Source organism: Penaeus chinensis, chromosome 18 (genome assembly GCF_019202785.1).
Source record: "Penaeus chinensis breed Huanghai No. 1 chromosome 18, ASM1920278v2, whole genome shotgun sequence".
Lineage (NCBI taxonomy): Eukaryota > Metazoa > Arthropoda > Malacostraca > Decapoda > Penaeidae > Penaeus > Penaeus chinensis.
Genome location: NC_061836.1, coordinates 2,823,937 through 2,826,428, shown reverse-complemented (window position 1 = coordinate 2,826,428; position 2,492 = coordinate 2,823,937). Strand labels below are relative to the sequence as shown.

The 2,492-nt window shown below is 48.0% G+C and overlaps 1 protein-coding gene across 1 annotated transcript; it reads right to left on the bottom strand.

Annotated features, from left to right (window-relative positions):
* On the bottom strand, positions 1–2,442 carry LOC125034456. Its single transcript, XM_047626209.1, has 5 exons — positions 2,295–2,442; positions 1,565–1,758; positions 822–981; positions 555–640; positions 1–373 (listed from the first exon to the last, which is right to left on the bottom strand). The coding sequence occupies exons 1-5, from the start codon at positions 2,364–2,366 to the stop codon at positions 1–3; spliced, it is 885 nt and encodes a 294-aa protein (XP_047482165.1). The 5' UTR covers positions 2,367–2,442.
* Positions 2,443–2,492: the final 50 nt, after the last annotated feature.

Genomic DNA, 2,492 nt, shown 5'->3' with positions numbered 1-2,492 from the left:
TCAGTCTATAGTGATACTCGGGTGCTGCTGCAGAAGGATGGAGGACACGTGGTGGTCGCTGTCGCCCTCTCCGGACTCCCCAGCGGACTCCGACTTAGTCCTACTCCCTTGGCCGTCGTCGCTACTTCGCTCGGTCTCCTCCTCCGCGCTCTCTTCTCCGGATTTCTCCTTGTCTTCGCTTCCCTCCGTGTCCTCCTCGAAGTCGTCCTCGTCGGCGGCGGAGCTCGAGTCTTCGCCGGGAGTGGGGAGCGAGGCGCTGATGCTGGGGCGTCGGCTGAGCCTCGGCATCGGGGACAGCCTCGTGGTCTCCCTGCCGCGGCGACAGCTGGCCGACGACCTGCTGGACGGCGAGGGGGATGGACTTCGACGGTTCCTGAGGGTCGTAGAGAGAGGAAGGGCTTGAGTACGTGTCCTTTACGGCGGCCATACATTGCGGAAATACAGAAGGTTCGAAACGGGAAGAACGAAGAAGTAACCAGAGAGTATTATCATTTCATTCAAATAGAGTCGTACAAACCGAGGACTTGAAACAGGCAGTTTGATGATTGGCACACGAGGGACTGCGTCGGAGGGCGGGGCTCCGCGACGCAGGCGGAGGCCCGACGCGGGGCACGCGGCAGCGCCCGGCAGGTGCTCGGTGCTGCGGGTGTGAGTTTCTTGTAGAATTTATTTGGTTCATAAATATCTATTTGTTTTGAATGTTCTGAAGCGCTAAAGGACAAAAATCACCTACTGAAATCGCCTGAAGCAAAGATCTATTCACTTGATAAAGAGAAAAAAACAGGGATTTGTTCCCCTTCGGCCGGAGGGTTTAGGCTCACCTGCACCACCTCGCCGGGCGGAGGAGGCTTGAAGTACTTGTTGACCTCGGCCGTGACCTGCTCCAGGAAGGACTTGCCGGGCCCCCAGCCTCCGTCGGCCTCGTCGCTGCTCCTGGAGGGCGGGGGGCGACGCGGCCCGGCGCTGCGGGGCTCGAAGGGCCTGAGGGCGGGAGGCGCGGGCGGGCTTAGGGCTTTCTAAAACTCGGGAAGCTTAAAGTGCTTAAAGTCAAATTCCTTTCTGTATCAACCTAAGGAATTACTCTTCTGTAAATGAACAGACAAATATATATTTGTATACTGATTGTGTGTGTTAATGTGTCTGCGCGCGCGCGTGTTCGTGAGGGCATTAGTGATAGATGGATAGAGAGATAGATAGATAGGTGCAGACGCAAATATAGATATAGAAAAATAGATATAGATTTACACGGATTAATACGCATATGTAGATATAGTTATACATACATTCATATAGACAGATAGACGAAAAGACATGGGTGTTTGTGTTTGTGTGTGTGTGTGTGTATGTGTGTGTAAATATATATATATATATATATATATATATATGTATACACAAACACACACACACACACACACACACACACACATATATATATATATATATATATATATATATTTATATATGAATATACGTATCTATGCAGACAATACTGAGCACATGCAGCCCTTGCGCCCACGGCTCCGCCCCTCGCCCGCGTCGCCGAGGGGCCGCGCGCACAACTCACCCTCTCGGCGCTGTGTTGATGTTGTCGAGCCTTTTGGTCCTCATGATGATGGCCATGCGGTGAACCAGCTTGATGTTGTCCTCACAGATCTTCCCTTGGCGGTCCTTCTCGAGTCGGAGCTTCTTCAGCTTGAGGATCAGGTGCGGGTACTCTCGAGGAGGACCTGCGTCTATCCGCGGGAGGGCGCTCTGGACCTGGGCCGAGAGGGGGGAGGGGTTAGCGGGGGGGGGGGTTTGTGTTAGCAGTTCGTCGTGATTAGAAGGAAAAAAATGCGTGATTGAGGGTCAGTGCATATATTTTTATATTTACCAAAAATAAATGTAATTATTTAAAAAAATATGATTTAGTATTACATAGAACTGTTTAATTCCTATATATGGCCTAATACACGTTTGCTACTTGAAATCAAGCAAAATATTTCTTTCATAGTAACGTATATCATGTCCTTTCCAGAATCCATATATCTATCAATCTATTTATCTATCTATCTATCTATCTATATATATATATATATATATATATATTGTATATATACACTGAGTGTATGTATGTGTTATATATATACATATATGTATATATATAAATTCATTCAGTAATAATATTATTTTTTTTCTAATCCAGAAAATAGAAATACTAAAGAAAAAGATAAATAAAAACAAAAACTGTAATAATTAACTGTATACACTTCACCCCAACCTGCCACGCCCTCAGCCCCTCATCCCCCACTGACCTTTCGCCTGTGGTCATTATACCGTCGGTCTTGGAAGGGCTTCTCGATGACCACCTCCCTCCGGGTCAACATGGCTGCGCGAACGTAGGTCAATTCCTGAAGGGGAAGTGAAGGTCGCGGTCCCTGGGAGATCTTTGGTTCATCCCTGTCTTGTGTATCGGGGAAAAGGACATCGTCAGTCGTAACTCATTGTTTTAT